The sequence below is a fragment of the Pelobates fuscus genome, chromosome 6 (genome assembly GCF_036172605.1).
Source record: "Pelobates fuscus isolate aPelFus1 chromosome 6, aPelFus1.pri, whole genome shotgun sequence".
NCBI lineage: Eukaryota > Metazoa > Chordata > Amphibia > Anura > Pelobatidae > Pelobates > Pelobates fuscus.
The window spans coordinates 296822827-296847236 of NC_086322.1; the positions used below are offsets into that span (position 1 = coordinate 296822827).

Genomic DNA, 24410 nt, shown 5'->3' on the forward strand with positions numbered 1-24410 from the left:
TTTCCCTCTCTAGTGCCAGGGAAACGGCGGCAGCCAGTGGAATAGAACTATAATTATAAAAAACACAGGGGTCCCTGAGTGAGAAACAATGATACAGCATAAGAGGAGCGGCTTAAACGGGAGTTATGCATCAGCAAACCAGTCTCTTTCAGCCCATGCCGGTCCGTGGCAGGCTGACGTCCAGGGCGAGATGGCACAAGATGTCGGAGCTGCAATCTCGGTGTGAGGATCCCCTCCAGCCCCAGGCCTGTGTAGAGGGTGGCATCTTCTTGAGAGGGTGTAGAGGGTGGCATCTTCGAGAGCTCGGTGAGTTCGAGGCAGTCCCTTTGTGGGTGTAGCGGTTGCTGCCGGTGTTCCATCGCCGCCATCGGCAGGCAGTCTTCCCGCATGGTGGCTGATGCTTCGGAGGCTCTCTCCGTACGGCCCTCAGCCTGGGCGGGCTACGTGTGTGTGCAGTCAGCTTGGGGTTTGTCATTCTGCCCGGAGTAGGGCGCCTCTTCCCCCCGACCACAGCCCCAGTCTTGCGCGCCAGCGGTGGAGTCGCACTCTGCTTTTTTTGTTTCCCGGTCAGCTTACCCTGAGATGGCAGGGTCTGTAGGCTGGTTTTAGTGGCCTGCAACTTTTTCCATAACTTGCGCCAGAATCGGGTAAAGGTGGCTTCTAGGCGTTGCTGGATGTCGCAGGAGCCCTCCATCTCAGGCAGTAAGTTTGAGTCGCTTGCTGCATCTGCCGCCGCCATTTTAGGCGCGCCATGCGTCCGGCTGCTCCGGAATTGCCCTTCATCGGGCTGTAAGATCAGCTTGTATTTGTTACTGCAGTCGCTTGTTTTAGACCGAGATGACCCCCATCGGTCCAGAGGGGGGGGGGGGTAGGAGGTGAGAGCCCCGAGGGGTCCACGTTCAGGACCATTGGCGTGGGGAGCGGCCGTCTCCCCATCACTCGACTCCCGGTAGGCCTCAGGATGTGATGTGGGGTTTCCAGGGTGTTACATGCTCGATTTGGGTGTCTAGGTATTGCCCCGGGAGTCCCTGTCATCACAGCTCTACTCCAGGGAGTTGGTGCGCTGTTTTTAGGGGGGATTGTCCCCGAAATCTGTAGTTGGAAGCGGGAGCTGAGGTGCAGCACAACCACTCAGCCTGGATGCTAGGCTCCGCCCCCCACACTTCATATTTTAACCCTCACAAGGGACAGATCTTTTCCCGGTCCTGTCGTCTGTTATGGTACCTAAGAGTGAATTTTTCTATTTTATTGATTTATTGGTATCTAACCCGGTTAGTCTTTCAAAATTCTTCTTGTTCTTCTTCAACCTGTCTCTGCCTGTTTTTGGCACAGCGTTCAGCCAAGCCACTATAAACAAAGTTAATTAACATCTTTCCTGACAGGTTCTGGCCATGCACCATCCTTACATTGGCATCAAAAGGTATTTAATAAAGCACTTTGTACAGTGTACTTGCAGGGCATAATGTGGCCATGATTTGAAGCCTCCCCAGTTCACCCCCATTAGAAAGCGGACGTATGTCACAGAGCCCCTAGCAGCCCCCCCCACAGGTTGCATGCGCTGCGAGCATGCTACGCAGGAAGTGGGACAAAGTTCAACCAAATTAGACATGGCTCCTTCTCTACATCGCCTTCACGGCCAATAACCCCTTCACCTCCAAACATTTCCTACATCATATACTGTAATATGTATTTAATATACAGAAAGCCTAACTAGAACGCAAGCTCAAAGACCATTTTTATTTCGTATAACATTACGCAAGGCGTGCACCGTGGGAATTGTAGCTTACGAACATCTGCCGTCTGAAGGCTAGCCAATCCTGACGTTAATAACTGATAGGGTGTGCGATTCCTGATAATAGCATACTTATTGCCCCCCAGGGCTTACTACTCGAGCCAGGCCTACATTTCACTAGCCATTACAAGCCTGGAGGGTCCATGTCACACTTACCAGAGGGGAATTTTTGCTTGCCAATGGCTAGTGGGTGAGAGGAAACTTTTAGTCAGTGACACTTTGGTGTATATTTTTTAATATAATTTATCATTATAATTGCTATTATTTTCATTCATATTTAAATTGCTCTCCCCAAAACTGTACAATGGGTGGGCAACAGTTGTTACCAACAGGCACAGCAGCGCAGTACACACAAAGAAAAGTGAAAAAAACAAATGTTTATCAGCAAATGTACGAACAGGTACAATACAGAAATTGTATTATTTTATATATATATATATATATATATATATATATATATATATATATATATATATATATATAAATTAGTTTCCTTAGTGCCAACACATTGCACAGCGCTGGATATAGTTTATCGTAAAAAGTTTACATATAGCGTACAGAGCAGAACAGATCCAAACTTGCACTCATGTTCCATAAATCTGTGAAATTCAGTTGCCTGCAAGTGAGCTGAATTTGGCGTAAACCCATATACTCTACGAGTCAGAAGCTGGCAAAGAAGCAACAGATTGACACCACTGAGTGAGGCATCTGCAGATCATATTACTACTGGCCATATAATTTATCATTCCATTTTTCAAAAGGTTACATGGCTCATTGACTGACTGTCCGAAGTTCCAGGGGTTACACGGCTGGGTAACTGACTGTCCGAAGTTCCAGGGGTTACACGGCTGGGTAACTGACTGTCCGAAGTTTTAGGGGGTTACACAGCTGAGTGACTAATTGTCCGAAGTCTTATGGGGTTACACGGCTGCGTGACTGACTGTCTGAAGTTTTAGGGGGTTACACGGCTGCGTGACTGACTGTCTGAAGTTTTAGGGGGTTACACGGCTAAATGACCATGAGGTTTCAATTGTTTAGTGAATAAACATTCACATTAACAGCTACAACTCACTTATGGTTATTCAAGTGTGAATTGTCAGAAAATCGAGAGAGTTTAATTAACACAAATTAACACAAACGGTGAATAATCTACTAGGCCAATAAAGAACCATTTTATAGCCTTTTTTAGTCAGCGTTTTATACTGGTTAATGTATCTGTAATTCCAGTAATTGTGTAGTACATGATAATTTTTGTTTTTTTGTTATCCTTTAATGCCCTTGAGCGGAATATGATATTTAGTTTGGCCAGTACATGTTTGTGTAAAAACGTGCAGAGCCAAGCACACTGTGTGCGTAGATAGGGAACAATGAATTAGGTGCTCGTACAATAATACCAGCCAAGTACAGTGGAACAAAGGACCTAATTAATGGCGTGTTGGATTTCATTACGTGTATTGTTTCCTTTTGTTGCAATTTTTATTTTTTTTAAATGCATGCATTCGTGATTATATATATATAGTATATTTATGTACTTGTGATTTTTTATTTATTAATTTGTAATTTTACCCATACGCTGTTTATTCTTTGTAGTATTTACCTTTGGCGTTTCTTTGTTTTTATGTGTGATTATCCCTGAAGTACTGGTAAGTTCTTTTGCCCCACCTCTCAAGATATGTGCAACAATTACAAGATCAGACTGTGCAAATCAAGAGAGGTTTGAACTGTATCCAACAGAAGGACTCATTTCGCATGCCCCTTAGGGGCGGATTTATATAGGCAGAGACGGGCAGGATTCAAAGATCCGAGGAAGCCATTGAAGGTGAAACGCGTCATCACATCCTCGAATTATGTCAGCGTATACTTAATACGTTAAGCACCGCTTCTCAGGACTTGGAAGTGGGCCCAAGTGAGATTGCTGGCGTTCGGAAGAGAAGTCTCCTGGGGGTGGTGAATAGAACGTGCTGTGGAAGGGATAAATCGGGGTAAATGTTTTATGTATTATTATTTATATAGCACCAACAAATTCTGCAGCGCTGTACAATGTATTGAATAAAGTTTGAAGTTTTATTGCTGCATCCCTGCCTGGGTCCCAGTGAGAGAGTGGTTTGGAGCTACTACAGTTTTGAGTAGACGTATACTGCTCTATATTTGTGAGTGGTCATTTATACACTTACCTTGAGATTTTCTTATCACTTTACAGTTTTGCACTATGTTTTGTTTTTCTTTTATGTTTTACAGCGTATTGTATGGAGTGAATACACAGAACACGTGTATATGAACTTACAGAAGATAGATATACATTGTAAGTGTTGGTAATTGCTGTGTGCACTTTACTGTCTCAATTAGCACAAGAATGTTTGCTCAAGTGAAATATTGCACGGATTCGTTTATGCACTTTATTTAACAGTGCACTTTATGTATAGCACGTTACATTGTTTGTGTGCACATTGAAATAGCTTTCTTGTCTTAAAGACACAACGCTCCTGATTTTTTAGTATAGTCTACAGTATCTGCCAATAAAGCCAGTACATGATGTTTGTGTAAAGACGTGCAGTGCCAAGCACACTGTGTGCTGATTGCTGAGATAGGGTACAATTAATTAGGTGCTCTAAAAAGTGAGGTCAGCTGAGTGCAGTAGAAGAAGAAAGCAGAATTACAGTCAGAACCACAGCCCTTTATAATCCTGAACTTAGCCACCTGTCAGTAATACCCAGAACTTGCAATATATAGGGACTAACGGTGAGAATCAAAACAAAACAAATGATAAACCGCTAAAATGTGTTTAACCCTTAAGGGTATTTACACATAAACACAGATACATACGTATATCCATCAGAGAGGGCCTTCTGTGGTATAATGTAAAATATCTCAAAAACAAAAATAAACAAACAACAGTGTAATACTGTTAACTGACAACGTTTTAGGAAATCCCAAGGTGAAATGCGTTGGGCATGGTTACATAGCTTATTTCTACTTTGTTTTTTTTTATTGTTTTATCAGTTTATTGTTTGATATACGTAATTGTAATTAGATTAATCCAACTGATAACTTTTTATGAAATCCCAAGGTGAAATGCGTTGGGCATGGTTACATAGCTTATTTCTACTTTGTCTTTTTTTATTGTTTGATATAATTGTAATTAGATTGATCCTTTTAAATGTAATTTCTTTTGGATTCTATTTTGAATTTATTTGGTTTCGCACATTCCAGGTGGGGATTGTAAAACCAGAGCCTCAAGTAAGGATACTTCCACCCGTCCTTCCGTATAGTTATTGTTTACCCATACTGTACCATTGGATATTTTTGTTTTTACATTTCATTCTACTTTTTGCAGATATAGCATCATCTCTGCTGATTATATATTCCGAGGCTGGGATTTTACCATCCACACTGAATACAGTAGAGCTCTTCGAAGCTCTATTAATATCACCAAACAACAATCCATTGGCTTTTATGCCTAGTTCTATAATAGCCATCACCACTCATTTAGACTCTATTTTTAATAACAGGATCTTTTGCCTCTTGGCAGAGACAGCGCATTGGATCCAACCTTGAAGAACATAGGGGTCTGCAGGCTGATTCATCGCAATGGCTTTCTCAGTCATTTCCAACATTGTTGTAAGTAGGCCCAACACACCCAGATATTTGTCCTGGCAATTTTCTAGGGAAAAATCAAGTCCCTTCTTGAGCCTCCAGCACTGTTTGGAAAGAAACTGGCCGATGTTGGGGTCCACTGCTGGAGTACAACAAATTGTGTTAGCCACTGTAGGTTGTGGGTATTCAGCCCTTAACTTATTAAAGGATGGTTTGTCCAAAGGCTTTCTGAGGCGATATTCTAAATATCTGGCGATATACTTTATAGTTAGTCATTCTGTTGACCTGGGGTGTTTTAATACCTTTAAGTCGAATAACAGTTCTCCCTGAGGGTCCTCCAAATCAGGATTGGGGAAATTAGTTGTCTTATTAGAAGAAAAGGCCTTGTCTTGATCCTTATTGGGACCTTCTGAGTCAAGGGATACTCCACATAAAACTCACTGAAAGCTCCCCCCATCTGTACTGTGATTTGACTCAGTACGAGTCTAGGAGTTGTGTTCTCTATAACTTTGCCATATGTATGCCACTTTTCCCAGCTGGAGTGGGCTCTGTTGCTGTAACTAGCCATTCTCTCACTGATCATGTTATTTTTGTCCCTCTTCGATGTTTTGGAGGCTGCTGCAGTGTGTTTTTGACCTTAGCGATCACTTTTTTTTTAAAATCCTAATTAGATTGTTTTGTCTGAACAGATTCATGGTGAGACATGAAAGACCAGAAGGTCTCCACGACTGGGAACCCGGGTGGAACGGAAGATTCATGAGACATAGAAGACCAGTAGGTCTCCATGACAGGGAACTGGGGTGGAACGGAAGCCTGACCCGAAGTGTTAGGGTATGGGGCGAGTCCACCGATTTCACCTGCATTAATAGATGATAGATTGATGATAGATGATAGATGATAGATAGGTGATAGATTTCGATCAGGTAGTGGACATTAAACCCATAGCAGAAAAAATAGCTTTGTTCATAGATGCATCAATGATTTTTCTTTCATTTGTATGTGATATTTTCCTGCTGCCATGAGACAGTAAGAAGGAGATAAGTATAAAAAGAGCATCAATGTCTTGTAATGAAATCAACAATGATAAAACAATTAATCGTACAATACGTTAGGAAACAAGAAAATAAATCCAAACAGATAATAAACAAAGGAAACATTATGGTCCAATAAGAAAGAAACCAACAATAAATAATAATGTCTTTAATAAATCGTCACTAATGTAATGATGAAATAAAATAATCCGTGACATTTAATACAAGACAAGGAGGCTGCTGTAATGCAAGTTTAAAGCTGGTCGATAAATGCTGGAATGGTTTACACTAAAACTCACAATGCAGATTCCTTAGATCAATCTGCTGATTTCAAACAATATTCCAAACGACACCCGGAAAGCAAAGCATTGCAAACTATAGATCCTCCAAACATCAGCACACTCACTGGCTCCGCGCAGGAGGAGTCAGACCTGCACAGAAAGGAGGTGGACTCACCCAGAGAGCGGACAGGTCCAGCCGAATTACTGGCATGTCAGCCAGGTGTGAATACCAGACTGCCGAACAAGCATTTCAGCGGGACCATTGAGGGCTAACCCTGCAGGGAGCATGTGGCGGACCTAACCACCCATTTCTTATGTCTTCCCTTACGTTGGATTGTGAACCCATTTTGGATGCTTTCCAATGTTAATTTGTGTGTTTATCCCCTTTGCCGTTCAGAAGATGGCCTACAAACAGAATTCATTCATCTCCTGAACGAGGACCACCCCTGTACCCCATTAGAATGTTGACACCAACCCTATAAGTGCAAAACCGCAATCAATGAGTGCTTCCCCTGGGTGGCTGCCATTTCGTATAACTGAACACGTGGCAGAGAGAGAATGGCGGCGGTACTTGGTCGTCGAGTGCCGAACGGCGTTCGGGAAATATAAACTACCGAACAGGGGGAGCATTCGTATCCTGAAAACAAGAGATTCCCCTGTATTGTGTTCACACTGGAACCTCACAACTTGAGACCGGTCAGGACACCTATTTCCCTGGAACTGTTTTGGGCTAGCTCCCCGGGTCTGGCCGGTCAAAACTTTACCTCGATGGCCTTTCAGTTCCACCAAACCGAACGTTTCTTGAATATTTTGTACCCTCAGATCGGGGCCATCATGTACTTTTTGTGGGGTTTCTGTGGACCGCGGGGACACTTTTGTGATACCTTAGATTTTGTGGGATTTTCTGTACCTGAGAGATAATTAAATTAAAGGAATTTTCTCATGCACTTCTCTCAGGCACAGAGAATTCTGGGATTGAAACCCTTGTTTTACTATTTTGTAAACCCCGTGTAGAGGACTGGGCATAAAAGCCAGCTTGACTAAATAAAAATCAGTTGACTCCCAGAACTGCACAGGGACACTGCACTCAGACCACTTTAATGAGACGACCTTGTCTAGATACCTAGAGTTTCCCTTTAAGCTAAAGTTGTTTTGGTGCTTAGAGTATCACTTTAATTAGTATCATTATTTTTTCCATTAGAAAAATAAAATTTTCAGCCTAAGGTGCCCCTTTATCTGTATAATAAAAGACAAAAACAAGTATGAACGACTGCCCAGATTTATTAGAACATATGTCAAAAAAAAGACAAGGCCTCTTTAAGGCAGGATAGCAGACAATTAAGAACGTTTCAGTGTTACTGATGTAGTAAAAAGCTTTTTTTTGGCAATTTTAATTTTTATATTATAAAAAAAAAAAAAATTAACAAGACTATGACTACAAACAGGGCAGTCTGGGGGGAGTGGGAGGAGGGGTGGAAAGGGTGGGCTCCACCACCTAGCGTCTTAGTGAGGAGGGGAATGCATGGAGGAATCAAGCAGAGGCGCTATTGTCAGTTTTTTCACCGACATTATTCTTCCTCACTGGCTCCTGAGGCAGGCCGCAAGGGATCAGGCCGTTGGTCACATGAAAGGTTCCTGAGCTGTAGAGACGGATACAGAGTTTGATCAGTGTTCACATGCCAACATTTAGTACATTATCCTGCACACCCACTAGAGGGTGAACAATTTTCAGTCATGGCATTCTATAGGGAGTTTTAAAAAGTTCCTTTTGAAAAACCCTTTATCGGGGATATATTGAACAAATGCTAAACAAAGTATGCAAGGAACATAAAATTGGGTATAATCATACCCGTTTTTACAATCATGCAACCCTTGTAACCTTTGTAGCATTCTCAACATCTCTTTAGAGCTATCTGGATGAATTGTCTTCTAGGTAGATCTGTCCAGACAGAGATGGGGCATAAATTGAAGGGTTTTAACTCCGTTAAAGCATGTTCTACAGCAGGAAGAGGCAACCTTCTGCACTCCAGATGTTGTGGACCACATTTCCCCTGACATTTCCCCTTTGTTAGCATTATGGATCTTAGAGCACTACAGGTGTCCACAACGTCTGGAATGCCGAAGGTTACCCACCCCAGTTCCATAAGATAAGAAGTCACATGCCAAATACACAGACCTTGCTAATAAGTGACCCATGTAGGCTACATACTTACTTCTCTGGGAATTCAGACAGAGTCGTCATGACAGGATGAGTGGATTTGCCAAAGAAGAAACTGGCCCACCAGTGACCAGGATCCGACTTGGGAAGACCTATGAAAGACAGATTCAGAGGACTGATTAATGTTTCCTAGCCTGACCAGGATAGATCCTTTTACATACACAAAATTTCAAAAGAAAAACCTTTAGCTTCATATTAGCAGGCAGGAAACCATCATTATAAAAGAGAACGACCACTTTTAAGGATTTATGATGTTTACCTATTCCCTATGTTTAAAGGGACACTGTAGGCACCCAGACCTTCAGCTCATTGGGTGCTGTGTCCCAGAGAACTGAAGTGTTTACATTGCAGCTCTAAGTCTGCCCACCAGACAGCCACTAGAAAGCTTCCGGAATCGTAATGGACTTTTGATCCATTATCTGATGCTGGACATCCTCACGCTCCACATGAGGACCTCCAGCGTCAAATGCCCCCCTCCCCATAGGAAATAATTGATTCAATGCTTTCCTATCAGGAGGTCTAATGCGCGAGCAGCATTTGTTGCGCATGTGCATTAGACCCTGCTCGTCGCAGTATGGAGGATGGTGGCGGCCATGAACAGGGTAAGATAGGGACTGTCCCTCCTAAGTAAGGACACGTGAATGTTCTATTGGACCAGGCCATCGTGATGATGGCTCCAAAACTCCTGTAAAGCAAAGACTATAGTTTCTTCCCACACATTAGAGTCTGAATGGATAGAATTATCTTTTATACACAGCTTGTCTTCTACATGCCAATGTAGAGACTTCCCTCAAATCCTAAAACAGATCTTTTTAGAGAGAGATGCTCTTTCACTAGGTCTGTTCCTCTCTGTCCCAACTAAGCTCGTGGCGTGATACTGACCTGGGTGGTGAGGGATCACTTCTCCTTGGTAATCCACACTCCCACATGAGCTGTTACTAGATGTGGATCCCAGGCGTCCTGTAAAGAAAACATTTACTACGTTACAAGGTGGAGCATGGTTCGTAACCAAAATGTTCTGGTCAGGGATATAGTACTGCTGGAAGTGGATTTACAGTTCAGGCTGCGGAGGAATTAAACTCTGTATGTACACGGTTTCTGAAGTGGTCATGGTGCTTGGAGTAACCCTTTCAGAACTGCATCCAACCCCTTTATAAAACCTGTATAAGACTGCTCAATATTGGTTTGTTTGAGACATTTATCACCATGGATTTAATAGAAAATATAGTCTTATTGACAGTGGAACTGGAAGAGCAATAGAATTTGTCCAGGTTCAAGTGGACACTAACCGCCAGATCGAATGCATTTGTTCTGGTGCAAAAAGCACGTCTCTGCAGTCTGAGAGGAACGAATATAAAGATGGAATTTCTCCGAAAAAGCAGTGTTTACAATTGTCAGACAGCCTCTAGAGGAGCTTCCCGTTGTGATCCTGCATTCTTTGCAGGACCAACATTTGGCATCTTCACACTCTACATGAAGACACTAAACATTTCCCATAGAGATGCGTTGAACCAATTCTGGCACTTGCTTACAAATCTCTACATAACGCTGCTCCTACCTACCCTCAGTAATACACAAGTATGTCCCATCTAGGCCTCTGCATTCTGCAGAAAACCTGCATCTATCCTCTGTTGGTACTTGCACCTCTAACGCCGACCTTTAAGATCTAGAGTTGCACAGATCCAATATACCTCCCTTTCCTGCTCCATTAGACTCTCACCCAGTCTCCATTCCTAAAAAAAAAAAAAAAAACCCTCACTCCGTCGGTGAAGAATATCAAGTGAACTGTTAACAGCTTTCCTTCTAAGAAGGGGGGGCCTGGATCAGGATATTACGCCAATGTTCAGATTACATGTTCCTTTTCAGAAGTCTTTGACAGACAATACTGTAAAGTCAAAAAAAAAAATAAAACCTTCCTGTAAACCAAGTGTTGCCCATGTTGCTTCCATACCACCTGCCATTTATGCAGATACTCCAGGATTTTTCTATTCCAATTAATACTTTGTGTTCAAGGAAGTTTCAGATGAGGGAACATACTCACTTCTGTAATAATCGTGCGTTGCTACGAGCGAGCCACTTGATGGAATGGATGCCATTTTCAGATCTCAGGTCTTTTAGAACGATGTTTTTTACCCTGCAGATTTAAACACAGACCATTAGTGGGCAGGTCGGAGAACGTTACCCCATTCCTTTAACAGAAAGTCAGATCCCAACAAAACCATTAACTGAAAAATTATCAGTTTTCCACCTTGGCACTTCAGATACATTCCCCAATGATGCTCAGTGATCAATATAAGAAACCGTTACATTGAAGCCATGATGGCCAAGGCTGACTCAGATATATTATAACCACAGAAGATAAGTGTCCCCCAACATATTTCAGCCCGGCCCGGGATCGAATAAGTAACACTGCAGCTATAAATAACGATTAATTATTAACACAGAACACGATCATGGCCAAAGTCTAGAAAAGGCTTTCTGCCTGGGCTGTGTGACATGGGTTGCTTGTCACCCCACGCTCACAGCGCACAAACAAGAGACGCTGAATGTTGGCATGGGACTCAAGCCGACATTAAAACCCTGTGGGGGTGGCGAATTGAAATCTCAACTGCAAATCAGAGGGGGGAAAAAGTTTGAGAAAAATTCTCCAACTTATCTCTTGGCCGCGTTAAATAGCTGAACACTCGCTTACTGTCAATAGCCCCTCTTCTATAGCTGTGTATTGAATGCTCACTTACGGTACCAGACAGCCCCCTCTATAGCTGTGCATTAAATGCTCACTTACTGTACCCGATAGCCCCCTCTATAGCTGGGCATTGAATGCTCACTTACTGTACAGGATAGCCCCCTCTATAGCTGTGCATTGAACGACCACTTACTGTACCCGATAGCCCCCTCTATAGCTGTGTATTGAATGCTCACTTACGGTACCAGACAGCCCCCCTCTATAGCTGTGCATTAAATGCTCACTTACTGTACCCGATAGCCCCCTCTATAGCTGTGCATTGAATGCTCACTTACTGTACCCGATAGCCCCCTCTATAGCTGTGTATTGAATGCTCACTTACGGTACCAGACAGCCCCCCTCTATAGCTGTGCATTAAATGCTCACTTACTGTACCCGATAGCCCCCTCTATAGCTGTGCATTGAATGCTCACTTACTGTACCAGACAGCCCCCCTCTATAGCTGTGCATTAAATGCTCACTTACTGTACCCGATAGCCCCCTCTATAGCTGTGCATTGAATGCTCACTTACTGTACAGGATAGCCCCCTCTATAGCGGTGCATTGAATGCTCACTTACTGTACAGGATAGCCCCCTCTATAGCTGTGCATTGAATGCTCACTTACTGTACCCGATAGCCCCCTCTATAGCTGTGCATTGAATGCTCACTTACTGTACAGGATAGCCCCCTCTATAGCTGTGCATTGAATGCTCACTTACTGTACCCGATAGCCCCCTCTATAGCTGTGCATTGAATGACCACTTACTGTACCCGATAGCCCCCTCTATAGCTGTGCATTGAATGCTCACTTACTGTACCCGATAGCCCCCTCTATAGCTGTGCATTGAATGCTCACTTACTGTACCCGATAGCCCTCTCTATAGCTGTGCATTGAATGCTCACTTACTGTACCCGATAGCCCCCTCTATAGCTGTGCATTGAATGCTCACTTACTGTACCCGATAGCCCCCTCTATAGCTGTGCATTGAATGCTCACTTACTGTACCCGATAGCCCTCTCTATAGCTGTGCATTGAATGCTCACTTACTGTACCCGATAGCCCCCTCTATAGCTGTGCATTGAATGCTCACTTACTGTACCCGATAGCCCCCCTCTATAGCTGTGCATTAAATGCTCACTTACTGTACCCGATAGCCCCCTCTATAGCTGTGCATTGAATGCTCACTTACTGTACCCGATAGCCCCCTCTATAGCTGTGCATTGAATGCTCACTTACTGTACCCGATAGCCCCCTCTATAGCGGTGCATTGAATGCTCACTTACTGTACAGGATAGCCCCCTCTATAGCTGTGCATTGAATGCTCACTTACTGTACCCGATAGCCCCCTCTATAGCTGTGCATTGAATGCTCACTTACTGTACAGGATAGCCCCCTCTATAGCTGTGCATTGAATGCTCACTTACTGTACCCGATAGCCCCCTCTATAGCTGTGCATTGAATGCTCACTTACTGTACCCGATAGCCCCCTCTATAGCTGTGCATTGAATGCTCACTTACTGTACCCGATAGCCCCCTCTATAGCTGTGCATTGAATGCTCACTTACTGTACCCGATAGCCCCCCTCTATAGCTGTGCATTAAATGCTCACTTACTGTACCCGATAGCCCCCTCTATAGCTGTGCATTGAATGCTCACTTACTGTACCCGATAGCCCCCTCTATAGCTGTGCATTGAATGCTCACTTACTGTACCCGATAGCCCCCTCTATAGCTGTGCATTAAATGCTCACTTACTGTACCCGACAGCTCTCTATAGCTGTGCATTAAATGCTCACTTACTGTACCCGACAGCTCTCTATAGCTGTGCATTGAATGCTCACTTACTGTACCCGATAGCCCCCCTCTATAGCTGTGCATTGAATGCTCACTTACTGTACCCGACAGCCCTCTATAGCTGTGCATTGAATGCTCACTTACTGTATCCGACAGCCCTCTATAGCTGTGCATTGAATGCTCACTTACTGTATCCGATAGCCCCCTCTATAGCTGTGCATTGAATGCTCACTTACTGTATCCGATAGTCCCCTCTATAGTTTAATAGAAGCTCAGTATGATTTAACTTCCGGCGTCGTTGAAAGCTGTAGATTGTTTTGCCCATGATAAACATATCATTCAACAGTCGCTGGACTCCATACGGCATCTTACAGCCATCGATACCGAAACCCCAACAGGACAGTGTTTATGGTTATTTGATTTAACGTGACTATTTAGTTGCCACGTGACAAGAACAGCAAGAGTCTCAGCCAAGGACAGCACCATTGAGCAGGGGGATCCCCAGATCCTTCATTCTAACGGCACGCAAAGCATCATGGGAGTTTTAGCTCTATAATATCTGGGGATCTACATTTTTCATGAAACGTGGCCGTTACCAGTAATTGGTACAAGACAATAAAGGCTATAGTACCACATGGTCTCCAAAGTACCAAAGGAGGTCTCCAAGCACCATAACAACTGTAGCTGGTCATGAAAGGAGGGCCCTGGCATCCTTACCCCCCACTGCAAGGAGTCAGTTTTTTAACTGTTTTCTTATCTGGAGTCCATTCCCCCACCTCCACTAACGGAGAACTGGAGGTTCCCAAGGAGAAACTTCCTTTAGCTTTTCTGCGCCAATATCTGCTATGCTCACTGGTGAGAGTATCAGCTGGTTTCTGTAGTGGTTATGGTGTTGGTTGTCAAACTGTTTTATGAACAGACTGACAGCTTACCTGGGTACCCTCTGCCTGCTTACAGTGAGAGTGCTCTCACCTCTCATTAACTGAGTGACAATTAAGTACCATCAGGCAGGAGATGCCTGGTGATGCGGCACGGGCGTCAGGGCACCGAGAGGAAGTTGTCGAAACATTCTTAAAAAGATCTGATAGATTACTCCCAGTTCTCCTGCATGATGAACCATTACAAAAGACTGCAGTGATTATGGTGCTTGGAGTGCCAATTAAACCCAGAGACAAGATTTTCTTGTTCTGGAATTGAAAACCGTCCCAATTAGGCCAGTTCTGCCTACTCATACTTTCCAACTCCTCCCTCCAGGTATCAAAAAAACAAAAATATTTAATGGCATACTGAACACTCACGGCAACCATGCTGCCTGAACTTAGGTAAACTAAGTCTTTCAGTCTTCCGAGGTCAATAAAAGTCATTTATAGAAACCAGTACACTATAGGTACCAGCAGGAGGGAGCGATTTGTGTTCCCAACCTGCATGAAAGTGTACAAACCAGGAATTCGAGAACATGGGCCTGGTCATTGGGCAAGCTATTTAGATACCTGGTGGGCCATTATAGCCATGGGAGAGAGGGAGCTCCAGGGCTAATGGGGGATCAAATCACCGGCCAGCTCGGGTTCCTTGACCTCATTAGAATCCCCATTCACCTCCCAGTGTACACAGCAAGCCATATTCCACCTCCCAGTGTACACAGCAAGCCATATTCCATGCCATGCACCCTACAAACACCCTTCCCCAGCTGCAACCCCGCATGCAGTCTCCAAATACACACATAGCACCCTGTCCTGTTGGTTTCCGCATACCCAATTTAGACATCCAAGACAGGTCACCAGCAAATGCCAAGGAAGCATGCCATTTAATGGCCGTTCACTGTGTAAGCTTCCCCATGTAAGAGTTTGTCAGCAGGACTGTGCATGGGCTGCGCAAGAGGGGGCCACGCATGGCATTGGTGATATCCCCACCCCCTCTGCTCCTATTAGACTGCTTTGCCTTTAAGTGTTCAAGCCAACATTTTTTCCTGTTCCACCTTGCAGAAATCACTGCGGGTTTTGCCAGTACATGTCTGTGTATATATAGGCAGTCATGCCAAGCAGGCACAGTGTTGAAATATTTGCACTTCTAAAACAGGTTATCTGCGTGTTAGCAGGATGCTTTGAGCGCCTGCTCTGTGGAAGGCCCACCTGTAGCTGGTATCCAAGTAGATATGACCAATATTAGCTGTGAACAACTTGTCCTATCAAGAAATGAAGCCCTTTCAGTATCTTTATGGGGAAATAACCAGTCCCTGGGAATCTGTGCCCTGAGCGCATGCGCGGCGCCCACAGTCACGAAGGACTCCACTGATCCCAGGTCTGTGAATAAGGCAGGCATGCTCACGTAGAGCTCAGGGGAGCTGGCAGGAGAAGGAAGAAAACCTCACTGGCTGTTTGACAAGCAGAGAAAGATTTCAAATACTAATGATAAAATCAAATCAACACTTTTATAAATTAGATTAAAAAATGGGATCTCCCATAGACATAAAGTACTTCGGCAAGGAGTGATCCTTTAACCAAACCAAACAAAGTACCCGGACTACGCGATGCCATAGCTCAGTGCCGTAGTCGCTGTGCTGTACGGTGCATGGCGATACTGCACCCCGACTGCGGCATGTCCGTACGGCACCCCAACTATGTCACTGAGCTACGGCATCGCGGTACTGCGGGCTTTGGGCCTTTAAGGGTCCTTTTCTGACAAAAGAACATTATATATTAGCATATTATACATCGTCTTAATTAGACCCCTACTCGATTACTGAATAAAAATGGAGCATTCAGCTCAGATTATCGATAAAGGGGGACCAAGCGTACAAATTCTGCAATTCATGCCAAGTTGCCATCATACACAGCATGCCAAGGCATGCAACACGTGTGTCCAGGTGAATGCTCTAGAATGTAAGCTCACTGAGCAAGGCCCTCCACCTCTGTCCCTGTACGTCCAATTGTCTGGTTAAAATTACATGTCTGTTAGTCCACCCATTGTACAGCGCTACGGAATGTGATGGCGCTATATAAATAATAATAAGCTCTATTCCTGTATGACGCGTGCTCATTACAAGCCCTGAGCCGTCTCCATGAAGGATTCAGACATGAAAGGGTGAGGCAGGATGTGGATGCTCGGTTTAGAGAACTGGTTTAAACTGGATGCAACTCACCAGGCAGTCCTCCCCCTCCACCCTCCACATGGCTGACTAACAGAAGAAAATCCCCAGCAACAGAACGAGGACAGCTAAAATTAACCCCAGCACTGCCACAAATAGAGCGCATGGAATCTCACCCCAGCAATTAACCTGATCTTTATCCGAATAAGGTTCCCTGTCACTACCATAAAAGAGTGGCTTTAACTACTCCCATCACTGCCACAATTAACCCCCTCGCTGCCAGAATGAGGGACTGCCACAATTAACCCCCTCGCTGCCAGAATGAGGGAGACTGCCACGATTAACCCCCTCGCTGCCAGAATGAGGGAGACTGCCACGATTAACCCCCTCGCTGCCAGAATGAGGGAGACTGCCACGATTAACCCCCTCGCTGCCAGAATGAGGGAGACTGCCACGATTAACCCCCTCGCTGCCAGAATGAGGGAGACTGCCACGATTAACCCCCTCGCTGCCAGAATGAGGGAGACTGCCACGATTAACCCCCTCGCTGCCAGAATGAGGGAGACTGCCACGATTAACCCCCTCGCTGCCAAAACAGAGTTGCCAAAATGAACACCTTGCCATGGTACAGAGAAAAATCAGAAACCTTTTACTACAGTTAGAGAGAGCGCATCTGTTCTAACTTAGCGTAGTGAGATATCGTAAAAATCTGACCCACAGAGCTAACAGTCTATATTCACAGGCAGTACCTGAGAGGTACCAGAGTTTGCAGAGACCAGTATTGTGGCTGTAGTAAATATTAGCTTTCGATGGATCAAAGAAATTAAAGCTATAACGCCAGCACCTTTATGGTTAACGCAGACAAAACATAAACAAGCTGTATTTAGTGCGCCTGCCCACACCCATTGTGATTTCCTCTCTTACAGAACCTCTTTGTTTGCAAACTGCCACACTGTTGCAAGATTATTAACCCATCACAAAACATTGTATTCAACAAAGGTTACTGAGATTTAAAGAGCTTTTAACTTGTTAAATGACTTGGCATCATTAGCATTGTATAATCTACAAATATAATATACCGTGTACACGATCTACGAATACAATAATATACTGTGTACGTAATCTACAAATAAAATATACTGTGTATGTAACCTGCGAATACAAGAATATACTATGTACATGGTTCATGATCTACGAATACAAGAATATACTGTGTACATGGTTCATGATCTACGAATACAATACCATACTGTGTACATGGTGTATAATCTACAAATACAATACCATACTGTGTACAGGGCTCCAGGTTATAACCGAGTCACTTATTTTATTTCCTCTGCCTTAACTTATTTAGTTTTTTTTTTCTTCTAACCCCAGTGTACAACTCTACAGACTATGTTGGTGTAATAATATAAAGTGGTCTAGACTGGCTCATTGGCAGAATTCAGAGTGTAGGGACCAGCACCAGTTGGTAGCTTTCCCTGGGAATAAAGGGGTATTTGCAGATATTTACCTGTTCCCTGACGTGTTGCACTTTCAGGAGCCTGGCTCTGTGGATTAGACGCTAGGCAGCGGAGCCCATTTGTAAAGGAGAAGCTGGGAGTTCTCTCCACGACCAGAGATTGAGTCAGTGACTGTATTATAAGAGAAGGGACAGGACAGGGCTTTATATAGCTGCAGCCGAGGAGGCGGGGAAAGGGGCGGGGCAGCAAGTTAAAGGGACTCCTTGTTTCACAGAGAATGGTGGAACAGCAAGGTTTGGCCTAAATGTTAAATAACATCACAATATAGCCATTACGTAACCGGGCAAATGCCTGGTGGGCTGCGATGGCCATGGGCCAAGGCTCACAGAGGAGATCAAAGGGGATTCAGGGCCCAGGGGGTCCATGTGTATGGCTTTCAGACCACTGACATGGGTTACCATGGCAATTCTCAGATACAGATCACACGCTGAGAGAGAGAGAGGAGAAAACTTCACTTATCCCCCACAAACACACAGAACAGACTCTACTTCCCCCACACAATCGCTAAAGTCACTATCGAATCCCCCACACTAAAAGCCTCATCTCCCTCACCACATACTACAGCCCCTACCAAACTCACAGTAATTACACCCCTACCAAATTCACACACATTACACCCCTATTCCCCCCACACACATAGCATAGTCTGTATCCCTCTACACACACATTACAGCCACTGTCACACCCTCACATACATTACATCCTTATTTCCCAATCACCACAAATACTACAGTGCCTGTCCTCCTCATGCACACTACAGCCCCTATCCATAGACACTACAGCTCCTATCCACAGACACTACAGCTCCTATCCACAGACACTGCTGCCCCTATCCACAGACACTGCTGCCCCTATCCACAGACACTGCTGCCCCTATCCACAGACACTGCTGCCCCTATCCACAGACACTGCTGCCCCTATCCACAGACACTGCTGCCCCTATCCACAGACACTACAGCTCCTATCCACAGACACTACAGCCCCTATCCACAGACACTACAGCTCCTATCCACAGACACTGCAGCCCCTATCCACAGACACTACAGCTCCTATCCACAGACACTGCAGCCCCTATCCGCAGACACTGCGGCCCCTATCCACAGACACTACAGCTCCTATCCACAGACACTACAGCTCCTATCCACAGACACTGCTGCCCCTATCCACAGACACTGCTGCCCCTATCCACAGACACTGCTGCCCCTATCCACAGACACTGCTGCCCCTATCCACAGACACTGCTGCCCCTATCCACAGACACTACAGCTCCTATCCACAGACACTACAGCCCCTATCCACAGACACTACAGCTCCTATCCACAGACACTGCAGCCCCTATCCACAGACACTACAGCTCCTATCCACAGACACTGCAGCCCCTATCCGCAGACACTGCGGCCCCTATCCACAGACACTACAGCCCCTATCCACAGACACTACAGCCCCTATCCACAGACACTGCAGCCCCTATCCACAGACACTACAGCCCCTATCCACAGACACTGCAGCCCCTATCCACAGACACTACAGCCCCTATCCACAGACACTACAGCCCCTATCCACAGACACTACAGCCCCTATCCACAGACACTGCAGCCCCTATCCACAGACACTGCAGCCCCTATCCACAGACACTGCAGCTCCTATCCGCAGACACTGCAGCTCCTATCCGCAGACACTGCTGCCCCTATGCGCAGACACTGCAGCCCCTATCCGCAGGCACTGCAGCCCCTATCCGCAGACACTGCAGCCCCTATCCGCAGACACTGCAGCCCCTATCCACAGACACTGCTGCCCTATCCACAGACACTGCAGCCCCTATCCACAGACACTGCAGCCCCTATCCACAGACACTGCAGCCCCTATCCACAGACACTGCAGCCCCTATCTCTCAGACACTGCAGCCCCTATCCACAGACACTGCAGCCCCTATCCACAGACACTGCAGCCCCTATCCACAGACACTGCAGCCCCTATCCACAGACACTGCAGCCCTTATTCTCAGACACTGCTGCCCCTATCCACAGACACTGCAGCCCTTATTCTCAGACACTGCAGCCCCTATCCACAGACACTGCTGCCCCTATCCACAGACACTGCAGCTCCTATCCACAGACACTGCAGCCCCTATCCACAGACACTGCTGCCCCTATCCACAGACACTGCAGCCCCTATCCACAGACACTGCTGCCCCTATCCACAGACACTGCTGCCCCTATCCACAGACACTGCTGCCCCTATCCACAGACACTGCAGCCCTTATTCTCAGACACTGCAGCCCTTATCCACAGACACTTCTGCCCCTATCCACAGACACTGCAGCTCCTATCCACAGACACTGCAGCCCCTATCCACAGACACTGCAGCCCCTATCCACAGACACTGCAGCCCCTATCCACAGACACTGCAGCTCCTATCCACAGACACTGCAGCCCCTATCCACAGACACTGCTGCCCCTATCCACAGACACTGCAGCCCCTATCCACAGACACTGCTGCCCCTATCCACAGACACTGCTGCCCCTATCCACAGACACTGCTGCCCCTATCCACAGACACTGCAGCCCCTATCCACAGACACTGCTGCCCCTATCCACAGACACTGCAGCCCCTATCCACAGACACTGCAGCCCCTATCCACAGACACTGCTGCCCCTATCCACAGACACTGCTGCCCCTATCCACATACACTGCTGCCCCTATCCACAGACACTGCAGCCCCTATCTCTCAGACACTGCAGCCCCTATCCACAGACACTGCAGCCCCTATCCACAGACACTGCAGCCCCTATCCACAGACACTGCAGCCCCTATCCACAGACACTGCAGCCCTTATTCTCAGACACTGCTGCCCCTATCCACAGACACTGCAGCCCTTATTCTCAGACACTGCAGCCCCTATCCACAGACACTGCTGCCCCTATCCACAGACACTGCAGCTCCTATCCACAGACACTGCAGCCCCTATCCACAGACACTGCTGCCCCTATCCACAGACACTGCAGCCCCTATCCACAGACACTGCTGCCCCTATCCACAGACACTGCTGCCCCTATCCACAGACACTGCTGCCCCTATCCACAGACACTGCTGCCCCTATCCACAGACACTGCTGCCCCTATCCACAGACACTGCAGCCCTTATTCTCAGACACTGCAGCCCCTATCCACAGACACTGCTGCCCCTATCCACAGACACTGCAGCTCCTATCCACAGACACTGCAGCCCCTATCCACAGACACTGCAGCCCCTATCCACAGACACTGCAGCCCCTATCCACAGACACTGCAGCTCCTATCCACAGACACTGCAGCCCCTATCCACAGACACTGCTGCCCCTATCCACAGACACTGCAGCCCCTATCCACAGACACTGCTGCCCCTATCCACAGACACTGCTGCCCCTATCCACAGACACTGCTGCCCCTATCCACAGACACTGCAGCCCCTATCCACAGACACTGCTGCCCCTATCCACAGACACTGCAGCCCCTATCCACAGACACTGCAGCCCCTATCCACAGACACTGCTGCCCCTATCCACAGACACTGCTGCCCCTATCCACAGACACTGCAGCCCTTATTCTCAGACACTGCAGCCCCTATCCACAGACACTGCAGCCCCTATCCACAGACACTGCTGCCCCTATCCACAGACACTGCTGCCCCTATCCACAGACACTGCTGCCCCTATCCACAGACACTGCAGCCCCTATCCACAGACACTGCAGCCCCTATCCACAGACACTGCTGCCCCTATCCACAGACACTGCTGCCCCTATCCACAGACACTGCTGCCCCTATCCACAGACACTGCAGCCCCTATCCGCAGACACTGCAGCCCCTATCCCCAGACACTACAGCCCCTATCCTCAGACACTGCAGCCCCTATCCTCAGACACTACAGCCCCTATCCACAGACACTGCAGCCCATATCCTCAGCCCCTATCCGCAGACACTGCAGCCCCTATCCGCAGACACTGCAGCCCCTATCCACAGACACTGCAGTTCCTATCCTCCGACACTGCAGCCCCTATCCTCAGACACTACATCCCCTATCCGCAGACACTACAGCCCATATCCACAGACACTACAGCCCCTATCCGCAGACACTACAGCCCCTATCCACAGACACTACAGCCACTACAGCCCCTATCCGTAGACACTACAGCCCCTATCCGCAGACACTACAGCCCCTATCCGCAAACACTCCAGCCCCTATCCGCAGACACTCCAGCCCCTATCCGCAGACACTCCAGCCCCTATCCCCAGACACTACAGCCCCTATCCTCAGACACTGCAGCCCCTATCCACAGACACTGCAGCCCCTATCCACAGACACTGCAGCCCATATCCTCAGCCCCTATCCGCAGACACTGCAGCCCCTATCCGCAAACACTGCAGCCCCTATCCACAGACACTGCAGCCCCTATCCGCAGACACTGCAGCCCCTATCCGCAGACACTGCAGCCCCGATCCGCAGACACTACAGCCCCTATCCGCAGACACTACAGCCCATATCCACAGACACTACAGCCCCTATCCGCAGACACTACAGCCCCTATCCGCAGACACTACAGCCCCTATCCACAGACACTACAGCCCCTATCCGAAGACACTACAGCCCCTATGCGAAGACACTACAGCCCCTATCCGCAGACACTACAGCCCATATCCACAGACACTACAGCCCCTATCCGCAGACACTACAGCCCCTATCCACAGACACTACAGCCCCTATCCGTAGACACTACAGCCCATATCCACAGACACTACAGCCCCTATCCGCAGACACTGCAGCCCCTATCCGCAGACACTACAGCCCCTATCCACAGACACTACAGCCCCTATCCACAGACACTACAGCCCCTATCCACAGACACTACAGCCCCTATCCGAAGACACTACAGCCCCTATCCGACGACACTACAGCCCCTATCCGCAGACACTGCAGCCCCTATCCCCAGACACTGCAGCCCCTATCCACAGACACTACAGCCCCTATCCTCAGACACTACAGCCCCTATCCACAGACACTGCAGCCCCTATCCTCAGACACTACAGCCCATATCCGCAGACACTGCAGCCCCTATCTGCAGACACTGCAGCCCCTATCCGCAGACACTGCAGCCCCTATCCGCAGACACTACAGCCCCTATCCGCAGACACTGCAGCCCCTATCCTCAGACACTACAGCCCCTATCCGCAGACACTGCAGCCCCTATCTGCAGACACTGCAGCCCCTATCCGCAGACACTGCAGCCCCTATCCGCAGACACTACAGCCCCTATCCGCAGACACTGCAGCCCCTATCCTCAGACACTGCAGCCCCTATCCTCAGACACTACAGCCCCTATCCGCAGACACTGCAGCCCCTATCCTCAGACACTACAGCCCCTATCTGCAGACACTACAGCCCCTATCCACAGACACTGCAGCCCCTATCCACAGACACTACAGCCCCTATCCACAGACACTACAGCCCCTATCCTCAGACACTACAGCCCCTATCCGCAGACACTACAGCCCCATATCCGCAGACACTACAGCCCCTATCCACAGACACTGCAGCCCCTATCCACAGACACTACAGCCCCTATCCACAGACACTACAGCCCCTATCCACAGACACTGCAGCCCCTATCCTCAGACACTACAGCCCCTATCCGCAGACACTACAGCCCCTATCCGCAGACACTGCAGCCCCTATCCACAGACACTGCAGCCCCTATCCTCAGACACTACAGCCCCTATCCGCAGACACTACAGCCCCTATCCGCAGACACTACAGCCCCTATCCGCAGACACTACAGCCCCTATCCACAGACACTGCAGCCCCTATCCACAGACACTGCAGCCCCTATCCGCAGACACTACAGCCCCTATCCGCAGACACTACAGCCCCTATCCACAGACACTACAGCCCCTATCCACAGACACTACAGCCCCTATCCACAGACACTGCAGCCCCTATCCTCAGACACTACAGCCCCTATCCACAGACACTACAGCCCCTATCCCACCCAACGGTGGGAGGTATGAAATCAGGACAGGGGGTGGAGGGGTCTAAAGGGGTATGCCAGTGACACTATTTGTGTCATTAACAACCCTGGTGTGATGCCAGGATGACTGACAGCCATCCTGGTTGCCCCCTTTCAAGGCAGAGCATTGCTCAAGCTCTCTGTGCATCGCCTGGTACTCACAGCGTGAGCGGATCTAATGGCTGGGGTCAGTTCTCTGGTTCGTCGTATGTGGAGCACCAGCAAACACAATTGGTAGTGCATGATTTAGATGACGCGGTTGTGGAGTTGTTATGGTGCTGGTTAACCTGTCAATGAATACAATAGTTAACACAACATAAAGTG

General features: G+C 47.2%; 1 protein-coding gene across 1 annotated transcript; it reads right to left on the reverse strand.

Moving 5' to 3' along the window:
• Nucleotides 1-7963: 7963 nt before the first annotated feature.
• On the reverse strand, nucleotides 7964-18169 carry PPDPF (pancreatic progenitor cell differentiation and proliferation factor). The gene is made up of 5 exons (XM_063459553.1): nucleotides 18036-18169; nucleotides 10958-11050; nucleotides 9799-9876; nucleotides 8912-9008; nucleotides 7964-8338 (listed from the first exon to the last, which is right to left on the reverse strand). The coding sequence occupies exons 2-5, from the start codon at nucleotides 11010-11012 to the stop codon at nucleotides 8230-8232; spliced, it is 339 nt and encodes a 112-aa protein (XP_063315623.1). The 5' UTR covers nucleotides 11013-11050; nucleotides 18036-18169; the 3' UTR covers nucleotides 7964-8229.
• Between the last annotated feature and the right edge of the window lie 6241 nt (nucleotides 18170-24410).